This window comes from Clarias gariepinus, chromosome 5 (genome assembly GCF_024256425.1).
Source record: "Clarias gariepinus isolate MV-2021 ecotype Netherlands chromosome 5, CGAR_prim_01v2, whole genome shotgun sequence".
Taxonomy (NCBI): Eukaryota; Metazoa; Chordata; class Actinopteri; order Siluriformes; family Clariidae; genus Clarias; species Clarias gariepinus.
The window spans coordinates 21,235,848-21,259,192 of NC_071104.1; the positions used below are offsets into that span (position 1 = coordinate 21,235,848).

A 23,345-nucleotide genomic window follows, 5' to 3' on the forward strand; every position below is an offset into this window, starting at 1 on the left:
AGATACTGGTCACAGTCAGCCTTTCGAAAAATTATCTCTTTATTTCCCCCTGGTGGACAGTTAAAAGTACCTCACCTCAAGGGAGTCAGAACCTCAAAATAAAAAAAATCTTTTAGAAATGGAAAATATCAAAATACACTGCCGTTGTGGCTATCAAAAACATAGAGTATATACACAATGGAAATGCAGCCAATGCTACCCTGCAGTCAGAGAAGAAGCATACACAAACTCAAAGCTCAAATATGGTCATTAGTAATGTCATTATTTCTCTCATACACACAACCTCGATCATTCTCTCTTGTGGGCCCTGCTATACTGTCCCTTAACACTCATTCTTCTATATACGCACACACGCACACTCATAAAACACATACACACATTCATAAATGCACTTGTCCTGCCCAAAGTCTTTGCCTTTCCTTTCTCCACATCATATATATCACATAGCCCCTTCTACTCAGCTGTCCTTCTCCAATGTGGCAGCAGTGGCCAGCGTGACTGTGGTGACTGGCTGTCCTGCAGCCGTTGCCAGGGCAACTGTGTTGACAGGTTGCCCGATGCCGTGTAGCTGCACTCGTGCAAGTTTCTTCTGTTCGCACTCAGTCACCAGACTGTTGAGCTCAGCAGCACTGTATCCGATCAGAGTCCTCAGGTCACACACAAACTTGTAGACGAAGCGCTTGCCTTGCACTTTGCTGATCATGTCTCCATCATAGTAGTATCTGTGAAAGAGATGGATTCAGTCAGGATGTAGAAATGAATACGCATAGACACACTATAAACATTATGTGGCATAACAACAAATACAACCCTATATCAATTATAGTGCATTTTATAACCTAAATTCGCTGAAGCTGCAGATTATTATTATTATAATACTAATTAAAGGCATTGTCACAAGTAAGAAATCAGTACATATAAAGATTGATTGCACATTGCACTATTCCATGTAAACAAATAAACTGCACTCTGAACTTATAAACAATATGCTTATACAATAGACTGAATAAATAGCAAATTATTAATGCCAAGCAAAGCAAATCAAAATGCTTGCCAAACATTGTTACATACACCCTTGATACACAGGTGTGTGGTATAAATCATTTTTACTATAGTGTGTTTTAATTCTGGCAGTGTATGTTCCTCATGGGCTACATTTGCACCATCACTATGCTGGATGTGCCTGGACTTGTTTTAACAATTCTGAAATAAAACACTACCACTACTCTTTTACAAAAACAATGCTTTAAACAAACCTGAGGGCTCTGCTGAGCTTCTCATAGTTCATTGTGGGTTTGTTCTTTCTCTGACCCCATTTCTGAGCCACCAGTTCGGGCTGGTTAAGTTTGAATTCGCCCTCCTCTCCGACCCAGGAAATGCAGTCCCTCGCATCCTTATCAGTCAGCAGCTCCAGCAGGAACTGCCATAACTGAATTTGCCCATTATTACCTGAGAGAAGTAGCACAAACCATCATAACGCAAAAGGCTTTTCTTGTTCATGAAGAAAAAAAAAACATGATCAGCACACATATACAGTATACTGTATCTATATCATTATTTAAAACAATCCATAAGAGTTACCCATATAAACATCACATGATTTTTCTGTGCATTTTTTAAAATCAGTATTAACAGCATTAAGTGCGGTGTTTCTGACTGTCTGTTACCTGTACGGTTGCCTGGGGAACTGCGCTCCTCTCCAGAGATGCGTGGCGCTCGGGGCACTTTGTTATGCTTCTGCACCTTAATAGTTGTGGGTGTGGCTTGTTGTACAGGCGCAGGGATGATCTGCACAGCTGAAAGCCACGTGAAAGACAAATTGAAATTTTACTTTGTGAAAATATGTTAAGCATATAAAACATGCATTAGATTAAACCAAATGTTCTAACAATTATATAATGTATATCCAACATACTGCTGCCTTACTTCTGGTCGCATAACTGACCACATAAATACAATAAATATTCTCAGTAATGGAAGAAAAAAAAAATCATAAAATTTCAGCTTATAGTGATCAAGGTCCACTGCATGTACTGCAAAAAAATGTCACAAAGGTGATACTTACGCTGGTCAATAGTGACTGTAGCTTCTTGTCCCTGCTCCTGACTTGCCAGAACATCTGCAGCAAATATAAAAAATAAATGATATATGAAATAAAACGTCTCATTAAACACCCATTCACATCTTATACAGAAAAAATAGTTCGCTCGATTTAAATCAACTTCTTATAATACACATAAAATACTCACATTTGCGCAGAAGCTCTAGGTGGCTCCATAGGATCTCTCCATTGGGCACTCTCTGGAGAAACTCTTCTTGGCTGAAGGCACACAGTTGCCGACCTGGTATGTGGATGCCTCCCACTTCAATCTCCTCGATGTTGAACTCCTTCATCACCCACACTGCCCAGTGGATCACCTGATCTGCCGTCCACTGCACCGGGTCTGCCGCAATAATTATTTAGGACAGTAGTTGCAGTACAAATTCAGATGTGGAGGACAAGATAAATCTTTATTAATTCCGAAACGGACATTTTAGAAAAAGACACTTCAGAAAGACACTAAAAGCATTGTTTTGTCCTTGATAAAATGACATTTTAACTGGAATGTAAACAGTATGCACTCTTCTAATTTCTACAAAGACATGAAATGTAACAAGCATTTGTAAGCCTGTACACATGTACAATTAAGAGTTTATTTGTTTAATATGATAAATACACAGAATGTTGACATTACGTAGACCCTTTACTCTGTATCATATAATCGTACAGTAAATTATGGTCTTGTGTGCCTTCCACTCACCATATGGAATACTAAGTCGGACCTGCTCCTTGCGGTAACCCTCGAGTGCAGCTGCCCATCGGGTCACCTGTTCAGAGGTCTCATCTGCAATTGCAGCTCGCTCCACCGCTATCACCTGACCGTCCTCCACCAAGTGAGCCTCCTCTCCAGCTGCTGCATCAGGATCTATCACCACCTCCACAGTCTCTACTGGCTTCACAATCTCAAGTATATTTAACTTCTCCTCACCTACAGGACAAGTGCACATGGTATTACACATGCAAATACATGGACTTCTTGTTTTGTATAAGAACATGGACATATGTGAGAACAGGAAATACTTGTACCTGGTTTTGTGACAATCTGCAGACTGAGCTGCACTGTGCCATCAGTCTTCACACCTTGGTCAAAAAGGCTGTGGTCAGGGTGTAACTGCAGGAAAGAAATCAAGCAGGAGTTCAACTTACACTTTTACACATTAACAAAAAGATGCACATAAATATACGAGTCAAACATGCAGTGGATATATAAAAACTCACATGGATGTCCTGCAGACAAATATCATATCCATCCAGAGCAATCTGCAGGCGGGGCTCCAACAACTTCTTCAAATTCCCGACAGGCTCATTGATATCAATATCCTGAGTGATGAGATCGCTAGCTGTGATGGTCTGCTCCTCTATCCTACAGAAAGCATATGCAAAAACAGAACACTGAAAAAGCACAACAGACACAGATTTATAATGATGTGCAAAAGCAAAGACACATTTTCACAGCTGAAAGCAGGAGCAACAAAAAGAAAAGTCACCCTTCTTCTAGGCACTCCTGTTTTTCTTGGCCATCAATCTCAATCTCGATCATCTCCTCAGTCTCACTTTTTGACATTCTGTCAATGATATTCCGCCACCTGTAAACCAAACCAGAAGAATTAAGTTAAGTTTGATCCTAAAGAATAAAATGGTCAAAGACAGTACTTTAAAAAAATAATCAGAATGCAGTAATGTGTAAAGTAGTTGTTGTTTTTTTTCTTTTAGATGATCAACATGACATGAATTGCTTCCGCGACCACGTTTTAGGAAGCAGACAGACGTATCAGTGGTGTTCGCTGAAGTTCCTCTAAACATGGTTCTCTGTGAGACTCCGTGGAGGGAGCGGAGAGGAGGAGACTCCTGTAGCAGCGATGCGCCTCTCTAAACCCCTCCAACTCTCACGCAAATCCGAGGCCTGCCCAGTGACTAGGCCCATCGCGATTTTTTACCATCTATCAGGAATAAACATGTCATAAGAAACACCCATAAAACAGCACAGGAGTCTGATCACCGGTGCTTGTTAGTATTCAGTAGCTTAGCACTGTTAAAAAACGACGATTTGAAGCGCGAGGACGCGAGAGTCCATGCAATCGTAGTTGCCATATTGGAGTCGTTTAGAGTTTGAAAATATAACTATCAAATTGTGTAAACAGTGGCTTTTGGAAACTTTTGAAACTTTTATACGATCGCCACATATCGCACTTTTGATTCTGGAAAGTTAGAACGGAAATGGAAGAAACGGAAACAAAACAACAGAAGGGCAATGTAAAAGCAGCCGGAAATCCTGGCGAAGCGCGCGCGGCGCTGTCAGACTTCCGAAAACGGCTCGAAGGAAAGGGATGTTGCTGCGCTCGAAATTAGCGCGTTTATACGGAAAATAATTGTAGTCTGGTGTCAGGTAACAACATTTAAGTGCTATAAAATTCCTTGATTAAATACCTGGCCTTTGTTTAATGCTTAGCTGATCAGGACATCTCGCTAACGAGAATCCGACACGCCTGATCACTCAGCTAGCCAGTAGTCCACAGTTACAGCAGGACCTCGCTACTTCACCAAGCTGTGACTGTGCGTTCATTAGAACTTCTGTGACGTGCGTTTCGGCCAACTAAACACCGCGGTAATATATTATGAATGTATAATAACGCCAGTTACTTCACCTGGTATTAAGTCACTTATAGTGTAGCTTCATGGGCCGTGAACACTCACTGTTAGCACTGCAGCTAGGTGGCTAAGCTATTGCGAATGGTGAACTCTCGTGATGCTAACTAGCTTTAGCCAACAGTGGAATTTCAACAAAAAGCGGGAAACGGCTCAGGCCGGAATTAACTATATAACAGTACATATATAGACGATTAGATTTTACACAAATGTACGTTTTAGCTGAGGAGATAGAAATGAGTACTATAATACGTTACCTGTTTAAAAGAATGGTAAGTGTTGTAGCTTTTAGAGTTTTTTTCAGGACTTGGTTGGGTTGTAAGCAGCTAGCTTAGTGTGTGCTAACATCACTAAATGTTCATGCTAGTTTTTGGTGAGCTGGGGGCGGGGATGTGGAGGAGGCCTGAGCTGGCCTGTGTGTGTGTGTGTAAACTTATAGCTCAACAAACGACTTCTCATCAACTGCGTTACTAACAGTAAATTGACCGGTTTATAGACAGACGGTTTGCTGTCCTTTGCGAGTTCTACAGTATTTACACAACTAGAAAGTTTATTTTTTTATAATCTGCCATGTCTGTTAAAGTCCACTAAACTGTTTATTTAACACAATCTCAAAAAATACTACTAGTAGTAAAATAACGTGGAGCTTACTGCGTTTTACCTGTAAAAGTAACCTATTAGTGTTTTTTTTTGGAAACGCTCTGATTTAAGACTATGATGATATCCTAGCTAAGAATAATGTATTAGGAAACGCCCCCAAACCCTCAACTCACTAGTATGAGCTACCTTATCAATCTGGCTAACTAACTACTAAAGCACCAGTTTAACAAGGTACCACGTTAGCATTATAGTATCGTAAAAGATTGCTAAGTACAACCCCACTGATATACCCTATAATAATCAAACATTTAACCATATACTGTAGTTTCTAAAACTTATTAATAAAAAAAAACTACACATCCATGAATGGCTCAAACGTCACCCTCTTCAAATCATTTTATTAACATGTGAAAGAAAATGCTGTTTTAAACAGATCATAACTTTAATCATTTAAAAAGTTTGACCCAAACATCTGTATTATTGCATAAAAAAGTTAAAGAATTTTTATCCGCTGCAACGTTTAGTAAATAAAACCATTTGAGAATAGAGTTTTGGTGTGCTTTTTTTCTTGTTTAATTTGAAACGGTCATCCATGCAACAGCTTTTGAAACTCTTACTTAGTCACTTCCTTTTCCACACAAAGTAATGCAACAGTATAATGCAACTGTTTATTTCCTGCACATGGAATTTAATATTTCAATAGGAGACGAGATGAACTTCAGCTGTAGCACATATCTATGCTAAACTGTCTACAGTGAGTGTTCAAATAGGTCACATGTGATAGCTGCCAGGCCTGCAGTGACCAAACCGTAACACTAGAGGGTGTTGCAGATTGTTTTTGTCCATTTAGAAATGAGGTCTCATGTAATGTATTGTAAAAGCTGAAGATAGATGTATTTTACTATGGAGGCTCGTCTTATTATTATTTTTATCAAAGTGAATGAGCATAGACTGTTCCAGTTTGCAAGATATGTCCCTTCCAGTAACAGCATCCAGTTCTCAGTTTATGAAGAGGTGAAGCAGGTTGAAGATCCATGAATCTGCATGCTGGTGCACTGAATGTACAATAAACTGGCATTTCATCAGTTTCTAGATGTGTATTCCGAATAAACTGGCAATATGCTTGGAGAAATAATTAAATCACAAAGGACTCTGTGTGCTTGTAGTGTTTAGGCTGAGAAGAGAGAGCAATTGATTAACAAAAAAGAATTTAAATGAAATTAGATTGAGTTACAAATGCATCAGACATGTCTACAGCCATTTAAATATGTGTAATCTAACACATAAACATATCATTGTGTATTTAGGAGGCCTCATTTTCCAAATGTTGTTGGTCTTTCGGCTACTCCCGGCAAGGGATCGCCACAGCGGAATACCCAGTCCGCACTACAACTTGGCACAGGTTTTACGCCGGATGCCCTTCCTGACGCAACCCTCCCATTTTATCCGGGCTTGAGACCGGCACTGCATTCAGTGGCTGGGATTTGGGCACTTCGGACCCGGGCCTTCCCATGGCAGGCGAAACACCTACCACTGAGCCACCAGTGCCCTCAGGCCTCATTTTCTAAATAAATTATATTAAGATTTCTATCCTATTTTCATATAAAAGGGCTAGACAATTAGGGTAAAAATTTTAGACCATCCCTTAAATTATTAATTTAACTGACAATTTTACAGCATTAGAGTAAAATTTTATCCAGAAAAATGCATTTGAATTTCAAAGCCAGTTATCAAGGCATTAAATGTTTCTTCTATATCAAAGAACATGAAATTAATGAGGGTTAATGAGGAAAAGCATGCCTCACCCAATTCTGCAATTTAGAAAATAGCAGGCTTTTTATAATTAAACATTAGAGATATTGCATACTTACGTCTGCTGGAGGATTGTAGTTTGCTATGTTTCTAAATAAAAAAAAATGATATTATTATTAATATTACTGATGTATCTTATTTATTAGAATTATGTAGAGTGTTACCTTTTATGTTTTCTTCTTTTCTTGCCGTCTGTTAAAATATGTTAAATGGATATGGAAGCTGATTAGAAGAGACATCAAAGAACACAAAAAGAGCAACACAAGAAATCACCCTAAAACTCACACATTGCTTTTAACTGTAAGTTTATGTATTTTTTATAAAGAGGGAACACTCACTATAGTAGCAGCAATAGTAGCCTTGCTGGCAGCATAGACAAAAAGCCAAAGAGAAGGAAAGAAATAAGAGAGCAGCACCTACTCCAACTGCTACTACTAATGTCAAATTCAGCTCAACTGAAACACACACACACAGAGCACATGACATCAGTGGTATACATGTATGCTCATGCTGGACACAATAGATAATTTTTAACTTACACTCAATGATGTTCATATGTTGACCCACACAGCTTATTGGTGGCCCAATACCATTAGAGGCCTCACAACGGTATTGTCCTCTATCTGATTTCGACAAGCTTTTAAATTTCTGATAAAACAAAGACAAAAGGTAGTTGTTAAGATGGAGATGAATTAGTCATCAAAGAATAAATGTCAAAATCTATCAAGATGCAAGCAGTAGCTGGGTGTCATGGGAACTAGAAATGTGTGTGTGTGTGTGTACATCTAGATAGCTAAGCACAACTGCACCTTTATACTGCAAAATTTAAATTGTTCTTGTTTGATTTGAGAAAGTACCAGAGTGCCTGTTTTGTTGTCTATACTGTAGTTAATGTCTTGGACAAGGGCTGTGCTTAGGGGCCTGTTGTCCTTGTACCAGCTGTAGGTGACAGGTGGGACAGTCAGCTGGTCCTGACAGTACAGTTCCACTGCAGAGCCACAAACCGCATCTTCAGGCACGTGGCATAAAGGAGCATGGGGAGGTACTGGTCATGAGACACATACAAGGTTGTCATTTTTTACAGACTTCTCTGAATAGAACAGTAATTACAAAATAAGCCAAACATTATTAGACAAGCTTTCCCCCTCCCCCCCCCAGATGTTTATGTATGCCAAATGCTTAATGTGCATAATATCAAGCCTTAAAAAATCTGACATAAAAATAAGACAAGCCCACCAAGCACGTTGAGTGAGACCATGACCTCCCCAAGACTGATGTCATCTTGAGCAGCAGTGACTTCACAATGATAGACCCCTGAGTCTTTCTGATTAACACCATGCAGTGTCACTGTTGCTCCATCAATTGAAGCTCTGCCTTTAAACAAGTCTGATGAAAGTAAAGAGTTATTTAGCCCAGTCCAAACAAAACATTAAGTTACTGTATATAAAGTTCCAGAATTAAATGGGGGAATAAAAATATCTGTTTCTTAGAAAAGCTTGTTCTGAATTCGGATTATGCCACGTGCAAAAACTCACCTGTAAACTGACCGTCAAAATAAACATAAAAGACCTCTTTGCCTTTCTTTTTCCATTCTATTCGTGGGTTGGCCTCTTTTTCTGTCTGGAACTTACAGGAAAGAACAGCATCTGTTTACATCAGAAGAAATAATGTGACATTAAAGGTTAGACTATGTGAGGTCTAATGTGTTGAAATCCTCACCCACCTCAACATAGCCAATGCTGTTTATCAAAAACAAGATTACTTACTTGTGTTCTCATGGACCTCCACTTTTGGTTTGCTGGTTGTCACCATTACTGAAATGGTGCCATGAACTGTGGGAGGAAAAAAAGTAAAGTATAATTACATACATAAGTTAGGTGTACTGTGAAGATATAATGTAAAAATATGATTATGTTTCTCCTGTCCTAATAATTATACATGTTATATAATACAGTAAAATGCAGATAGACAGCCTTAAGCACCGTAAAGTATTGGCCAACATATCTCCGTAAAGTATTGGCCAACATAGCACCTGATTGTGATTGTAAATGCTACTATTTGTTCCATGAATATATAACATTATCTTATTGTCATACAGCTTACAGAAAATACCAATTAACACACTTTCCTATACTTGCTCTTTCTGTGCCAGGAACAGGGATGCACTGGAATGTATGTGTGTCTGATGGATGGTTTGGGACAGTGTAGTAGGAGGACTGCATGGGACTGACCAAAAGATAACCCCTGTTTGCTCTCTTTTTTGTTGTTATTTTATCAGTTTAACAGCCCTATCCATGATCTCAAAGTATGTGAACACTGAAGGTAAACAGGGAAAGAAAAAAAGAAACAAATAGTGATGGTCTTAGCTGTTGGAAGTTGGAAACAAATATTCCTAAAAAGCTAAAGAGAAATTTTCCTTTGTAAAACTAATTAATGAGAAACATTGTTTAATATAGGTGCTGATTTAAATAAAGAACAAATGCATTTTGTTAGGTTTGTGTTTGTTTCTTAATAAAACAATAAAGTTAAGTTCAAATCTAAAATAGCTTAATTCACATTTAATGTTTAGAATCTTTTGTAGCTGTATTATCTATAGAGTTAAACAGGGGTATAAACAGTATTGAAAAGAAGGATAGCAGAACACTAAAGTACTTGAATCAGGTAGGCTTGTGGGATAGCACTGTCTGATCAGCAACAGATTTACCTAAAAGTGTTGCATTATATGTGAGACAATCCCACCTTGGGGTCTATTTGGACAGGTAAGGAGGCTAAAGGAACTTATCCTAATCGCTGAATGTACTAAAACACCAGACGGGGGGGGGGGGGGACACTAAAGGGGAAAACTTATGTCCAAGAGAACATGTCCAGTGCATCAACGTGTGGGAATTCCAGCCTAAAAATCTATCTGCATGCTTATGTCCATCCAATCACTCAGTCATTCTCACTTTAACCTGTATTTCAATCAATCACTGGGCATACACTACAGACAATTTGAGAACAACAATTAGCCTAACAATCTGCATGTCTTTGGACTGTGGGAGGAAACCCACCAAGCACAGGGAGAACATGCAAACTCCATGCACACAGAGGCGGGAATCGAACCAGGACCCTGGAGGTGCAAGGCGACAGTGCTAACCACTACACCACTGTATATCCATTCAAAAAAAAACCATCTACATTAGTTAGCTAAAATCGACTTAGATTAAATTTTGGTGTCATATAATTTATTCAATTTATTAGGGCATGATTGGTAAGCAAATAACACAAGTTTAAAAGATCATTACTAATTAAGTAGTTTTCTAACATCAGTAAAAATGTTCTAATGTTCTAAATTAAGTTAGTTCGGACTGTGAAACTATTCTGAAACTCACTTGTTGGTGTTTCGCATTTCAATAAGCAAAAAAGCTGTACATTTCGTGTTAAGGTAAAACTCGGATCATAATTCCGATTAACTTCTAACCCGCCCCTCTGTAAATGCAAACTGTTAACAAAACGGAGTGACGATTTTACTTACTCAGCATCACGGCTAGAGAGAAGAGTACAAGCTGTCGTGTCGGGTTCATCTTCAAATCGTCACACTGAGCACAAAAACTCAAATCAACTGCGAGGCGTTTTCTGAATTGTGCACGAAAGAATGATGGGCGATTCGCGAATGAACCGATTCATTTAAAACGACTCTTTAAAAAAAGAAGTAAATTCGCTTAGAGGGGGTGATTTGAGAGTTTGTCTGTTTAAGGCAGTGTTCAAAATGAAATAAATAAATAGGACATGATGAAATAAATAACTCTATGAATAAAATTTATTCCAAAATGTTATTTTTTTCAATTTGTCAGTCTTTATTTTAAAATCCCGTTTTTCCCGATGGCCAATTTATTTCATAATACGATTTTTCAGCAAAATTACTTTTCTGTCAATCAAGTGCGATAGGGCGGACCCAGCTGTGTGATTGGTTGCTCCTTTATCAGACGTAATTATTAGCGCATGAAGTATCGATTTAGGTCTAATGGTGCAATACGTATTCTATGCAGTAAGTGGCAGTACAGTGTCTACTGGTAAATTATCCTACGGAGCCCTGAATACTACGGAGCCCTGGTACGGAGCCCCTGTAGTCACCTAGAGGAGAAAAAATAAATAAATAAAAATCTGTGGCAACAGTTTTGTAATTTGTGCCCTCAGTTTAATAATCCGTTCCCACAACTTCTTAAACTGTTCCCTCAGTTTAATTATCCGTGCACTCAGATTTTGTAATCTGTACCCACAAATTCATAATTCTGTGCGCACGCTTTTGCAATCTGTTCCCACAGGCTTGTATACAGCCTTCTTTTAGAAGAACAGGAAGCTTCTCACTACGTGTTAATGAATCTTATTATCCTATTTATTATGGATTGTTAAGTGTAATACACCGAACTGTCTTACAGCATGCTTACAGTTATTCTCTAGCCATCAATTGTAGCAGCTTTGAGGTAGAATACTGTGATTTAATAAGAATGATTTGCATTAAAATTTTGTGATAATCAGTACATTATTATAATTATTATTTTTGTTATTATTACTATTATTATTGAGATTATTATTAAATTAGGAAGAAAGCAGTTAGTCAACAGTCTGTCATAAAACACAAATCTGGGTTTATTAAATATTGATAATAATTATTTTTATTTTATAATGATAAAAGATTACATTTAAGTACACTTATTATAAATTAATTCAGAAATGCATTATTTATAAATAACCTGAAAATTAATCCAAATCTGTCTATCCTATTGGGTGAGGAAAAAGTAAGCTTAAGGTGGATGGAAGCCCAAGGGTAGACAGAGACTGTCATTGGGCAGCAATTCGTATGATGTATATAAACTGTAAGATGCTGAATTGACTTATTTACTTTTACCTTTTATAGCCGGAAAAACACATTTCCAAAACTATAATAGGTTATTTATAAATTAAGCATTTATTAATTATTTTGTATGCTATAGTTATAATAATAATAATAATAATAATAATAATAATAATTACTACTACTACTATTACTGCTAGTAGGCATTTTGTTACATTTAGGCTATGCATTTAGAATTAGTTTTTATCCAAAAGAATTCCAAAAGAGAAAGAAAGCAATTAATCAACAGTTGGTTACAATACACAATGCCAGGTTTATTAAATAATGACAACAATAATAATAATAATAATAATAATAATAATAATAATAATCATAATAATAATAATAATTGTAACGTGCTGATTATCACAAATTATCAAAATATTTAAATGCAAATCATTCTTATTACCTCAAAGCTGCTACAATTGATATCTAGAGAATCACTGTAAGCATGCTGTAAGAGACTTTGATGTATTACACTTAATAATCCACAATAAAACAATATGTAATAAGATTCATTTACACATAGCGAGGAGCTTCCTGTTCTTCTAAAAGGAGTCTGTGTACAAACCTGTGGGAACAGATTGCAAAAGCGTGCGCACAGAATTATGAATTTGTGGGTACGGATTACAAAATCTGAGTGCACGGATAAGTAAACTGAGGGAGCGGTTTAAGAAGTTGTGGGAACGGATTATTAAACTGAGGGCACAAATTACAAAACTGTTGCCACAGATTTTTATTTATTTATTTTTTCTCCTCTAGGTGACTACCGGGGCTCCGTATGTTGCATATGTCTGGTGTGGATATAAAAAGCCAATGGCAGTTCTTCCAGCCTTCAATAGTTAATTAAAATGCAACTGTGGTTTGATATAACTGTATTCTCCTACAGGGCTCTATCCTAAATATAGTGGATTGTTAATATGTCTGGCTGTCTGGATATATACTGGACACCTCAAAACTGTTCCCCGCTCATGTTCCTCTGGAACGTAACGGTAAACCATATAAACACGTTGTTTGAGGTCTCAGGAGAATAGAGATAGCGCCATCTGCTGTTTTGGAAGAGGAAATTGCTCCATTGCATTTGTGAGAAAATACGGTGGGTGCATTTGTGAGAAAGTCGGGTTTTTTTTCCTTTGCAAAGCAGATTGTGTTTATTTGTTAAATTTTGGCACATAATTAACTCCATAATACACACGCTCTTTGTAAGTGGCGACCGTACAATCAACGCACTCATCTATCTGCATAAAGAAGAGATGCAATATTATGGTTTCCGTCATTTTTAAAATAAATTTACGTACTGACTTGGCCGGCCACATTGACCAGCGGCCCACCCGGAAAACGCCCGCTGCTCCAGATGGCCAGTCCGCCTTTGCCTAGCACGTTGTTGCTAGCTGTAGCGGCGGTCTGCAGAGGAGGTATCCAGGGAAACTAATCGATATTAAAGGATCAGCAAATAGGCACAGGGCCTGAAGCCCGCAGCCAGGAGATCTATCTGCATGTCTTTGAACTGTGAGAGGAAACCAGGACACCCAAAGGAAACCATTCAAGCATGGGGAGAACATGCAAACTCGATGCACACAGGCCCTGCGGTCAGATTCGAATCCCGAACCTGGAGGTGCAAAGCTTTGATTAAAAAATATTGTCAGACACAAGAGAGATTATTGATCATGTTATTTTTAAATTAAGCATATGTTCCAAAACAATAATTTACAAAAGTATCCTTTTTAATTTGCATTCTTAACTAAAACAAAAGTTTCTTGAACATTTCAACATTGAGTAAGGTTTCTTATGGCTTTATTCCCCCACCCAACACAAACAAGTGACCGCATTTTTGAACAATTGCATTACATAATGTCTCAAAATGTGCAATTGTGCAGCATTTTAGGTTTGCTAAAATAAAATAAAAAATAAAGAAGATACATAAACATGTTTATGCTATGTATAATTTGGAGAGTGCAGACACATTCCTTAAAGTGGATAATACATGACATGTAAAAAACTAAGAAAACTCATAATGGGTCATAGCATCAGCTTTTGTTTAAGGCTATGGACTTTTTGAGAAGGTTTGCTCCACCAAGCTCCCAAAATTTTCTCAAAGGTATCCATAAACTTCTTAGGAATGAGGTTCTTGAGATTCTTGGAATTGAGATCAATCCCATCAACAGCATACATGCCTTATTTTTGTTTCCACACCTATTTATTGGATGCCCTCAATCACAATAGATACAGTATATCTACTGGATCCTTTTCAGCTGTGGGATTATGGAACACAAGCACCTTCATATCTGTCTGGCCCTCATGTTTATCCTGCATGCTAACATGGAAGAAAAAGTATATGCATTTTAAAAAGATGTTATTCCAATACAGTTTTTTTTTTTGCCACGCTATTTACTTAAATGTAAGCATTTTATTTGAATTAATTAGCCCCCCATACTAGGGGCCTTCAAGTCAAACTGGGACTTTTGATTGGACAAAATAACAGAACATAATTATGAGAGTAAAGATTATCTTTATTTCTCTATATAATCCCCTGCTACCCTACTGTACTTATCCTAGCATTTCATTAGTGCTTGGATTCCATCTTAGAATTTTTCTCAGTATGCCAAAGCCAAGTATACAGTAACACTCTGAAGATATCAAGTTGACAAATTAACCATCAGGCTGAGGCATTATCAATTTGAGGTTTTATCAGGTTGAGGCGTTATTGAACACCAGGTTGCTTTGATAGCAGTGCTTAATGCACTGATTTTGGACTTGATAAAACATAGTAGACCAATACCAGCAGATGACATGGTATACCAAATTATCACAGACTGTGGAAACTTCACACTGAACTGCACAACTAGGATTCTGTGCTTTTCCTTAAGATGCCTGTGCTTGGTGGCTCTTAATGCACTATAGCCCACTTCCTTGTGAAGCTCTCCCTCATTCTTGAACTGGATTTGGTCTTCATAAGACTTGCTTGTGCACCTTTTATTACTAGACTTTTTCCCTAAGTATGCTTTGATAGAGGTGTCACTGACACAACCAGCCCTTCTGTGGCTTACCTACCTTGTGGAGGCTATTGCTGATCATCTTCTGGACAACTATAAAGTAGGCAGTCTTTCCCTTGTGTGTACTGAACTAGACATGAGACATACAGTACATGGTATTTATACTATATGAATAGTAATTTTCTCAGACTTGAAATTAAATATTCTAATATTTTAAGATACTCAACTTTTTATTGTAATGAGCTGTGATCTGTAATCATAAAAAAAAGATTTGTAACTTTACATGTAATGAATCCAAAAAAATATGAGTTTCACTTTTTAAATTTAATTATGGAGGAAAATTTGTGTGTTCTATTTTTTTTTTACTATGCACTATAAAGTATATAATTCATGATTTTATACCATGGATGTAAACTTTTGCCACTGGTGTGACAAACTGCACACTGTGCATTTTACACCAGATATACATCTGACAATGGCACATGCTGTTTAATAGTCCAACAATGTTTTATTTCTAGACAGTGTCAAGGTCAGCTGTCTTGCCACAGTAGGATTTGCTTTGCAGGATTAAATCATGAAATTTTTTAAAATGTAGAATAATTTAGCTTTTAGCTACCCAAGTCTAAAGGGTATGAAAATTAACTTTTTGTGAATGCTTTTGGGAACACATGTACATGTAATCAGTGATCAGTCTATTTTGATTTTCAGTATTTGGAGGTAATTTCTAAAATAAATAAATAAATAAATGGATAAAATACCAATATTGGTTGGTTTGATTAATTGGCACTACAGTACAGAATAAAGGGATCTCCTGAAAAACCATATGGGAATGACTAAATGACTAGTCCCTGACCCAAATGCTAATGTATGTTTCTGCGCACACACCTACCAATAATATTATACAGAAACTATTAAAATTTTCAATTCCAGGCTAAATTGTTAGGAGAAGTCTAAACAAGCTTTAGCTAGAGTGAATTGGGGAGAAAATAATGTTATTTATAAATTATACAGAGGTGGAAAATAATGAATTACATTTACTCGCATTAGTGTAATTGAGTAGATTTTTTGTGTACTTCTACTTTTTAAAGTAGTTTTTAAAAGTACAAAATTTTGATTACTCTTTCCACCTCAGGAATTATAATGTATATTATGTATGAATTGTAATGTATTATACAGTGTATACTGTATATAATTTCCTGATTGTACATTAAACTTTAAACCCACCATAGATTCTTTGTTTGGAGGAAGTTAAATGTTCCTCAGATAAGAAGGTCTATAAAACCTAACCCAGATCTATATAAGAGCAATGGATTAGGACTAAGGGGAAAACACATAGGTGCTTGGATTAGGGATATTGATTTAGGTAAATATTTTTATTTTATTTCACTTAATTATCGAGTGAATCTGAATGTAATATACTGTACTTTATTATACTATATTCCCTGTGTATACAAGCGCATGCATGTGTGTATTTGTATTTATTTTAGGATATATGGACATCATGAGGACATATGTTTGGCTGTTTCTGAATCTTGCAGGTACAAACTATACATAATTACTATCTGAGTAAAAATAAAATAGAGCATGTGTTGATAGAAATGCATTTCTATTACTCTAATATTGGTTCTAATAACAGTGTATAGTGTTTTACATACATTTTATGATAATGTAATCCAGTATGTAGCACTTTATATGCACAAATAACATGATATTTACTATTATTATTGTGTGTGCACAGTTCAGAACTGGGTCACATGTGAGAGCTTGGAATTGCCGCAGAAGGAGAAAAGCTTTCTACTTAAGGAACTGTTGCCTCAAGGCCATGTGGTGCAGGAAGATCGGAAACTTTTTGTGATAGAAGAGGTGTTTGTACAGGATAAACTAGCAGAATCTAATCCAGTGCAAGAAGGAAACAACCTGGAAGAGTTTGAGCCTCTTGACAAGCAAAAGGTCATAGAGGCTAATGAATGTCCGATACAGATAGAATCAGGTTCAGGGTCTCAACTAGGTGAGGAACTTGAAAATGAATTAAGCTAATTAACAATTTATTAACCTAAACTACTATAGTAATTATTACAGCACTAAAAACTCAAATAAAGGGAATTATTAACATGAAGATAAATGACATAAACATGGTATTCTTTAAACTTATTATTCAATAAATGTAGTATTTAATGCTTAAGTAACAAACATGACAATGGTTAGTCCACACTGAAAACCCTACTTGTCATTTGTCCACAGAGCTTTGTAAAGGCATAATCATTGATGGCAAATACTATCAGTTCTTCAGGGGACCTATGATGGCATATGAAGCAGAGGTATCAAGTGTGTAGAGTGAATTAAGAACCGAATTGACAATACTAATTTAAGCTCCTAATGATCAGTTACGTTTTAAGGAACGGTGGAACATCTGTTTAATGTCAAAATGTTGCCTCTGTTTTTAATTAGTTTTACTGTCAGAAGAAATTCCCCAATGGACATTTAGCTTCGGTGACCTCCAAACATGTTCATGACCTCATGATGTGGCTCATGGAAAGGGATGGGGGTTACACACGTACATGGATTGGAGGCCTGAGATACCTACATGTATGTTTATGTGAAGGAAATGTCGGTTTACATTTTAGTTTTTAATATTAAAATGTATTTGTATACACACGTTATTTTCTCTGTAATGTTTTCTTAGACTGGACGTTTTGTGTGGCTTGATGGAGCACATTGGAACTATACTGACTGGTTCACTGGAGAGCCCAATAACACAGCTGATGTGGAAAACTGTGTTGAGTTACTGAGTAAGCACTGAGTCTCCATCATTAATCTTACATTCATCTTAAGAATTCAGCAGCAAATACACTATAAACCTCTTAATATTTACATTATGTTATCTTTTTAAATGACAGAAGCCAAGCTGATTTTATGTAAAATAGATGCTGCAGTGTTCTTCTTTCAGCTTCTCATCCACATTTTTTTTTTCAGGCAACTCAAAGTTCAATGACATGCCATGCTGGGACCTGCGTGCATACATCTGCTCCTACCCTCTTTAAGGATTAGCCGAAACTAATTGAAGTTTTGAAAAGTATAATAGCACTAAATTTAGACGAGTAAGAAGTATTGTAAATGAGCCACAGTGTTAATGTGGTGTAAATTGTGTGCTTTCTAGTATCCTGAACTGACAGTAATAAATAATAAATATTTTCATCAGCATTTGGTATTCATTTTTTTTTTTTGTCCATCTCTGTATTTGCCTTCTCATTTGGATCTTAGAATAAGACAAATTTAAAAGAAAATTTAAAAGTATAACTGATACAAACTTAAATAATTCTTTTGACTATGTAAAGCTGCTTTGCGGCAATGAAAATAGCTAAAAGCGCTATACAAATAAAATTGAATTGAATTGAATTGAATTAATGTGGATTTGCCTATTTTACTATGCATGTGTATTCAATCTTTTTTAGTTGTGGCCTCATACCAGTACCACTTACTTGAGGCTTTATGGTGTAACCACACTATGCTATATACTATATACACTATACTATAGGTAACATTTGGAAATTGTTGAACAGTCATGAAATAATCAGTCAAAAGATTGAGAGTTGGGTGGTGAAGATGTTTTGTTTTTTGCATCGACATTACTAAGTCATAGAAGTCATCAAGGAAAAATAGGGCATTACATAAATAGCAGTATTCACTTTTCAGACCTGCTAAAAGGAGATAAATAACTCCTGTGCCCACAATGTTAAATGTCATAGCTTTGGTCAATGTATCAAAGAGGCTTTGAACATAGAACAAACAATAGTTCTATGCCAGGGTATCTCAACACCTGGGATGCTCATTTTCCATCCCCTCACCCCATCCAGAATTCCTGTCTCTACATGCCATCTGCAGGATAATTAGACAGCCAACTGGTCCAAACAGAGGATTTGATCTGGGACCAGCAATCTTCTACTGGTAATCATCATGAATTAGAGCACAGATCATCACTAAAACACATCACTTCTATTATCAGTATCAGGGATGAAGTTGGTATACCTTGGAGAGTTGCTTGTATGCGTTGGCTATGTTGGTGGATTTTTTTTAAAAGCCAAGGCTTTTAATCTTTCAAAATATTGCATGAGGCTTATCGGCACCAGCTATCAATTTCCATTACACTAAAAATGGGTGTAAATTAGGCTACGAGCAAATACCTTGTCCTTCGTGATTAAATGAGTTTTTATATTTGACTTCAACAGCTTTTTATGATGAACCAGGTATCAGAATTTACAGTAATGATGAACCAAGAGAAAGAAATAAATACATTAATACACGACAACTTTGATTTTTAACTTCTCTCAGACAACAACAACAAAAAAGATAATCTTTATTTTTATTTGAACATGCAGAAATATAAGCTTAAGAATTGTATACAAATTAATTATGCATATCATATTATTTTGACCCTCAAACCCAAAAGACTACACTTAAGGACAAAACTTTTCTTGGCATGATATACCAGGAAACAATAAACATTTCCACAGTATATGCATATAGTATAACATTTATTAATGATTAACAAAATCAGAAACAATAAAACAACACAAAGAGCAATAATAAATATAAAGAAGGAATGTAAAATGAAACACTACACATTCCTAGTGTTGTTGAACCAGGAAAAGAAACCGTTAAATAAGCTGAATCTCAGCCACAACTGTCAGTCTTTTGTGATAAGAACGTCAAAACAACATGTAGTCACCAACTTTTATTATACATAGATTAAAGAGAAGCAGAAATAAGAATAAAAGCAAAAAATGTTAATAAAAGTAAAATGTTACCTTTAGTGGTCATGGTGTTATAAAGCAAATGATATAATACAAAACGATATCTTGATTTTGTCGCTCTGAGTTTTCCTGCACATTCAAATGTCAGAGTGTGTGCGAAGTGCATTCACTATATGCAACCCATGCACTGTACTTAACTAGAGCTGGATAGTGAGGAGTCAATCTGGATCAAGAAACAAACTAAACACAGATTAAAGCAGCTTAGACAGCTGACCACTCCTCTGTTCTAACCACCTGCATCCATATTTGGTTATTGCATTGCCCACAGAGCTCAAATTAGTTGTCAAGAATCCAAGACTGGTCATTTTTCAACTTATTGGTCATTAGCTCCGTTTTGTTCATGGTTGGCATATTTGACTAATACTACAAATAATATAACCTATTTAAATTTTTATCAATGCATTGTTTACTTTGTGTAATCCGCAAACATGTAGCTAAAATGTGCATGCTCATTGTAAGAGTTAGTAAGAGTGAAGTTGAATTCATAGCTAGAGTACAGTATATGTCAGCAGCCCACCTTGTGGATACCTTGAGGATATCAACCAAATGCCCTCACAAAGTCAAATGTTTTAGTCTTCAATAAGACACAAAAAAAAACGATAAAAAAAAGCACAGGTGCACTTGCATACACATCGGTAACCAAATGCAAATATTTGCACTTTTTCCAACATTGAAAAACTCAAAAGTCACTGAAATCTAAAATCTTTTATTTTTGAGAAATTCAGTTCCAATTAAGAGAAGAAAATAATGATAGCTCTTTACTCACACTCATCCACTAAAAAGTGAAAGTTGAAATGATATTTATGGTTTAAATGAATTTAAGTGACAGAGTTACATATAGATAACCAGGTAATTATTTCTTGTTATGTACAGTATGTATGTTGTGTTTTCTCACTTCTCACTCCTAAACCTGGGTGATAGTTCAGTCTGCTCTGACCTTAGTTTTATTAAATGTTATATGATTGTGGAAGAGAGCAGAAAATCTTTTCAGTGGTTTTATTTGTGCATCAGAATGAAGTAGTATGATGCATTGCATCATACCAGGTATAGTTAATGTACATTTCACAAACACAGAGATTAGTTAACCCATATCAGAGCTTTACCCAGAGACCTGCATGTGATGTGGGCTCCCCTGTTCTCCCCTCTTCTTTCTTTTTAATACACAGGGCCTCTTAAAATTAGCTCAATGATTCCATCGGTGAAACATGGGAGATAATGCAGCTTTATAAACTCACCCATAACCAAATGATGACAACAGTCGAGAAGGACAGACATTTAAACTGCACTGTGGGAGTGTGGATTCCTAAAGAGGACTGACAGAAGCAATTGGAAAGTACTGTAAGTAGAAACAATTCAATTAATAGCTTCTTATGGAGCTTTCACAGCTCTATAACATAAACCAGGGAATGTGGGTGTATTGCACAGTGAGAACAGGGTTTTTCCATCAGATTTGTTACATTATAGTAATCTCTTAAAATTTTTTATTAATATATATTAATTCTACTTATATAAATGATGTTAATATATTTACATTACATTTACATTTAGGCATTTGGCAGACGCTCTTATCCAGAGCGACATTTTTATCTCATTACACATCTGAGCAGTTGAGGGTTAAGGGCCTTGCTCAAGGGCCCAACAGTGGCAACTTGGTGGTTGTGGGGTTTGAACCTGGGATCTTCCGAACCGTAGTCCAATGCCTTAACCACTGAGCTACCCCTGGCCCTGATTTTTAATATGGCGCTGCTCTGCATATATCTTTTTACAAATAAGGCCACTGATTAAAGCACTTTTTGTGAAATTGTAAAAAACCTGAATGTGTTTGCCAACAGCAGTTTTACTCAATCCTTGAGTAAAGGTGGTACCTGAAGTTGACTATGATGGCAACACATGGAAGACAAACCATTACAAGTGTTAAGCACCCAGATTACATCCAACCCCACCCAAACATCACAAAAGAGAGCAAGTAGAAATCATATACAATAATTTCCTTGGACTTAGGCAGAGTTTTGGGGGGTGTGTGTGATGCTTATTTGTATTGATATACTCTTTAGTTACAGATGATTTGCATAGCAAAGTAAAGGCTGAAGAGAAACTGGAGAGCATCTTCCACTCACCAGGAATAGAAAAGTTTTACTTTGCCGGCCACAAAATCACCATCCAAGAATCGTTTGACTCCTATGGAGCCCTCGTCTGGCCTGGGGTGAGAGCAGACACAAAACAGACACGCATGACTAAAGTGGCTAGGGGACAGGTTTGATATTTGTGAATGTGATGAATTGCTTATAACGTGTGTTTAGGCAGTGGCTCTCTGCAACTACCTGGAAGCAAATCAAGAGCATGTCAGTCTGCTAGATAAGGCAGTTCTGGAGCTAGGAGCAGGAACAGGACTAGTGTCCATTGTGGCCTGTTTAATGGGTAAGTAAAGATCCACTAAAGATAATGTGGCAGGATTCAAGCACAATCAAATAGAAAAAAATAAAATGGAATACTTTTACTTACACCGATTAGCCACAACACCAACACCCCTAACAGGAAAACTGACTAACACTGATTATCAATAATATAGCTGTTAACTGGTATATTAGCTCAATCATGGATTATAGGCAGCAGACCACGTCCCATTCATGCTCTGAAGGTGCTTAGAGCTGCCCATGTGGCACAAGGGAAACCTACACAATATTAGCCATAATTCTTTACATTTTAATGTTATGGCTAATTGGTGTATTTTAAGATCCAGATAACCAAATTCTTATTAAAGCTTTTCTGAGAATTTGGAAAATTAAAGCTTTTCTGCATTGTTTTTTTAGGTGCATGGGTGACAGCCACAGATCTGCCTGACATCATGGACAATCTAAACTTCAATCTCTCACGCAACACACGGGGCCGCTGCAGGTATACACCTCAGGTGGCCCAGCTGACCTGGGGGAAAGACCTGGACCATCATTTTTCCAGTTCTATCTATAACTATGACTACATCCTATGCGCAGATGTTGTCTATTACCATAACAGTCTGGATGAGCTACTACTCACTATGAAGCACTTCTGCAAACGCGGAACCACCCTGCTCTGGGCCAACAAGGTCTGTACTAGATAGAAAAGTAGACAGAAAAAAGAAATGGAAATCTTTAGTCAAATAGTCAAACCATTTAACTCCATTACTCAATATACGCACAATGGGCTGCTGTTGCTGCTTTCTCCAAATATGCTACAGTCTTGTGTATACAATGTGTTCGGCCATACAAATACTGTTTTAAAATAAAAGTATACAAACAGTTACCTATTCCTTCATCTGAGGGGTATTCTCCGCAGGGTCATACCACTAGCTTATGTATTATTTAACAATTTTGCTCAATTTTGTTGGTTTTGTTTAATTCTTTTAAACAGATTCGCTTCTCCTCAGACCTGGACTTCATTGAAAGTTTTAAGAAGGAATTCAATACCACCCTTCTAGTGGAGCTTCCAGATGAGATGGTACGAATATACCAGGCCATGACATGACTGAATCT

General features: G+C 36.8%; 4 protein-coding genes across 5 annotated transcripts; 2 read left to right on the top strand and 2 right to left on the bottom strand.

The window, feature by feature from the left end:
• Window positions 1-21: 21 nt before the first annotated feature.
• On the bottom strand, window positions 22-5,287 carry gabpa (GA binding protein transcription factor subunit alpha). 2 transcript variants are annotated; one of them, XM_053496787.1, is made up of 10 exons: window positions 5,005-5,287; window positions 3,589-3,687; window positions 3,320-3,464; window positions 3,128-3,212; window positions 2,802-3,029; window positions 2,250-2,444; window positions 2,066-2,119; window positions 1,668-1,796; window positions 1,257-1,449; window positions 22-722 (listed from the first exon to the last, which is right to left on the bottom strand). In XM_053496787.1, the coding sequence occupies exons 2-10, from the start codon at window positions 3,663-3,665 to the stop codon at window positions 458-460; spliced, it is 1,371 nt and encodes a 456-aa protein (XP_053352762.1). In that variant the 5' UTR covers window positions 3,666-3,687; window positions 5,005-5,287; the 3' UTR covers window positions 22-457. The 2 variants fall into 2 exon arrangements, with proteins under 2 accessions (XP_053352762.1, XP_053352761.1); XM_053496786.1 differs by lacking the exon at window positions 5,005-5,287 and having other exon boundaries at window positions 3,589-4,351.
• A 237-nt stretch (window positions 5,288-5,524) lies between these two features.
• Window positions 5,525-10,722, bottom strand: jam2b (junctional adhesion molecule 2b). Its single transcript, XM_053496788.1, has 10 exons — window positions 10,674-10,722; window positions 8,926-8,991; window positions 8,695-8,805; window positions 8,396-8,545; window positions 8,017-8,204; window positions 7,699-7,807; window positions 7,494-7,614; window positions 7,324-7,338; window positions 7,219-7,249; window positions 5,525-6,521 (listed from the first exon to the last, which is right to left on the bottom strand). Exons 1-10 carry the CDS (start codon window positions 10,720-10,722, stop codon window positions 6,483-6,485), a joined length of 879 nt encoding a protein of 292 aa, XP_053352763.1. The 3' UTR covers window positions 5,525-6,482.
• A 5,625-nt stretch (window positions 10,723-16,347) lies between these two features.
• si:ch211-160b11.4 (C-type lectin) lies at window positions 16,348-18,210 on the top strand. Its single transcript, XM_053497423.1, has 7 exons — window positions 16,348-16,388; window positions 16,513-16,563; window positions 16,764-17,033; window positions 17,267-17,343; window positions 17,474-17,611; window positions 17,709-17,814; window positions 17,999-18,210. Exons 2-7 carry the CDS (start codon window positions 16,518-16,520, stop codon window positions 18,064-18,066), a joined length of 705 nt encoding a protein of 234 aa, XP_053353398.1. The 5' UTR covers window positions 16,348-16,388; window positions 16,513-16,517; the 3' UTR covers window positions 18,067-18,210.
• A 2,651-nt stretch (window positions 18,211-20,861) lies between these two features.
• mettl21cb (methyltransferase 21C, AARS1 lysine b) lies at window positions 20,862-23,345 on the top strand. Its single transcript, XM_053496311.1, has 5 exons — window positions 20,862-20,880; window positions 21,891-22,039; window positions 22,137-22,254; window positions 22,647-22,918; window positions 23,224-23,345. The coding sequence occupies exons 1-5, from the start codon at window positions 20,862-20,864 to the stop codon at window positions 23,335-23,337; spliced, it is 672 nt and encodes a 223-aa protein (XP_053352286.1). The 3' UTR covers window positions 23,338-23,345.